At 35.3% G+C, this 2,088-nt stretch overlaps 1 protein-coding gene across 1 annotated transcript; it reads left to right on the top strand.

The window, feature by feature from the left end:
* The first annotated feature begins 958 nt into the window (after positions 1-958).
* Positions 959-1,453, top strand: LOC106880360 (uncharacterized protein K02A2.6-like). Its single transcript, XM_014930245.1, has one exon. The coding sequence runs from the start codon at positions 959-961 to the stop codon at positions 1,451-1,453; it is 495 nt and encodes a 164-aa protein (XP_014785731.1).
* Positions 1,454-2,088: the final 635 nt, after the last annotated feature.

A 2,088-nucleotide genomic window follows, 5' to 3' on the forward strand; every position in this document is an offset into this window, starting at 1 on the left:
GAATTGTGTTTTGAGGAAACGATAAATATTTTTATGCATATTTTTAGCGAGAAAAGTTCGCTGTTTAACATTCGATGGGAATGTTTAAACTTAAAGAAAAACGAGTCCGATGATTTTGTGATATATGCTGGTGTGGTTAACAAGGCTTGCGAAAGGTTCAAGTTGGAAGAATTAATGCCAGATATGTTCAAGTGTTTAATATTCGTTAAAGGGCTTGTGGCAACGGAAAACATGGAAATTAGAAAAAGAATATTGTCAAAGTTGAACCAAGATGAGAAACTCACTTTGCAGAAAGTGGCTGAAGAATGCCAACAAATAATAAACCTTTGAGATGATACAAGGAGAATAGAAGACAAGAATAATAATGTACAAATGTGTAAAGAAAGTATACAAAGAAGGAAAAAATTAAATTCAAAACGGTGCTGTGGTTGCGGAGAGCGACATTTGAGGAAAGATTGCCCCTTTAAAGATAAAACCTGTTCTAAGTGTGGTAAAACTTGGCATATACAGACTATATGCCAGTCAAAGAAAACGGTAAAACAAAAGAGAGTCTACTCAACAAAAGTAAACTATACCAGACAAAATCGAAAATTTGTGTCGGTAGAAATAAATGGGTTTCAGACCAAAATGCAATTACATACCAGATCAGACGCATCGGTAATAAATACGGCAACATGGAGTAAAATAGGCAGGCCATTATATAAAAAGACTACTAGGATAGCCCATGGTGTGTCAGGAGAATGAGTTCGATTCTTGGGTGAAACCTCAACAGAAATAAAACTCAAAAACAGGACATGGAAATGTAAACTAATGATATTAAAAATACAATGAATCTGTTTGGGACAGATTTAATGGAAGGATTCGACCTGTGGAATCTATCACTGAATACATTGTGTAACAAGGTGAATGCATCACAGCCCGTGTCAGAAAAAGCATCGGAAAAAATGAAATTAAAAGGATGTACCCGGATATTTTTTCAAAAGAGCTTGGTATATGTGAAAAAATTAAAGTAAAGTTTCAGTTAAAAGAAAATGCGGTGCCAGTGTTTAAACCAAAAAGGAATGTACCATTTGCAGTGTTGAATCAAGTTGAGAAGGAATTAAAATTATTGGAAGACCTGGAAGTAATTGAAAAAGTGGATTACTCGGAGTGGGCAGCTCCTACAGTATATATAAAAAAGAAGAATAACAAGGTAAGAGTATGTACGGACTTGTCAACTGGGCTGAATGACTGTTTAAAAAAGTATAATTATCCGCTGCCAAATCCAGAGGAAGTATTTGCCAAGTGCAATGGTGGGAAAAATTTTTCCAAGCTGGATTTGTCTGAGGCCTACCTCCAATTACAGGTAGATGAAGAATGTGCTAAAGTATTGACAATTAATACTCATAAAGGTCTGTACCGTTTCAAAAGACTGCCATTTGGGGTGAAGGTTGCACCAGCAATATTTCAGTAAGTAATGGATATTATGCTGGCAGATTGTGAGTTCGCGGTCCTATACCTGGATGACATATTGATTAAAAGTGAATCAAGGGACCAGCATAGTGAACATATAGAAGAGGTTTTCAAACGAATAAGTTTCATGGATTTAAAGTAAGGGAGGATAAATGTGAATTTTTTTACCAAAATAAAGTACTTATGACAGGTGATCGATGAAAACGGACAAAAACCAGACCCTTCTAGGATTGACGTGATACAAAAAATGCCTGCTCCCACTAACAAAACAACACTACAAGCATTTTTAGGGTTGGTAAGTTATTACCAGTTGTACATACCTAAAATGTACAACAAATTACTAAAGAAGGACTCGAAATGGAGCTGGACAAACAAATGTCAGAAATCTAAAAAACTAAAATCTAAAACTAAAAAAGCGGTTAACTTCAGAGTTATCACTAACTCATTTCAACCCAAAATTGAAAATAATTGTGGCATCGGACGCCAGTGAATATGGCATAGGAGCAGTGATATTGTATAAATTTAATGATGGTAAAATCAAAGCTATTGCACATGCATCGAGAGTTCTGTTACCAGCGGAAAGAAACTACAGCCAGATTGAAAAAGAGGCATTATCATTAATCTTCGCAATTAAAA

Source organism: Octopus bimaculoides, chromosome 9 (assembly GCF_001194135.2).
Source record: "Octopus bimaculoides isolate UCB-OBI-ISO-001 chromosome 9, ASM119413v2, whole genome shotgun sequence".
Classification (NCBI taxonomy): Eukaryota; Metazoa; Mollusca; class Cephalopoda; order Octopoda; family Octopodidae; genus Octopus; species Octopus bimaculoides.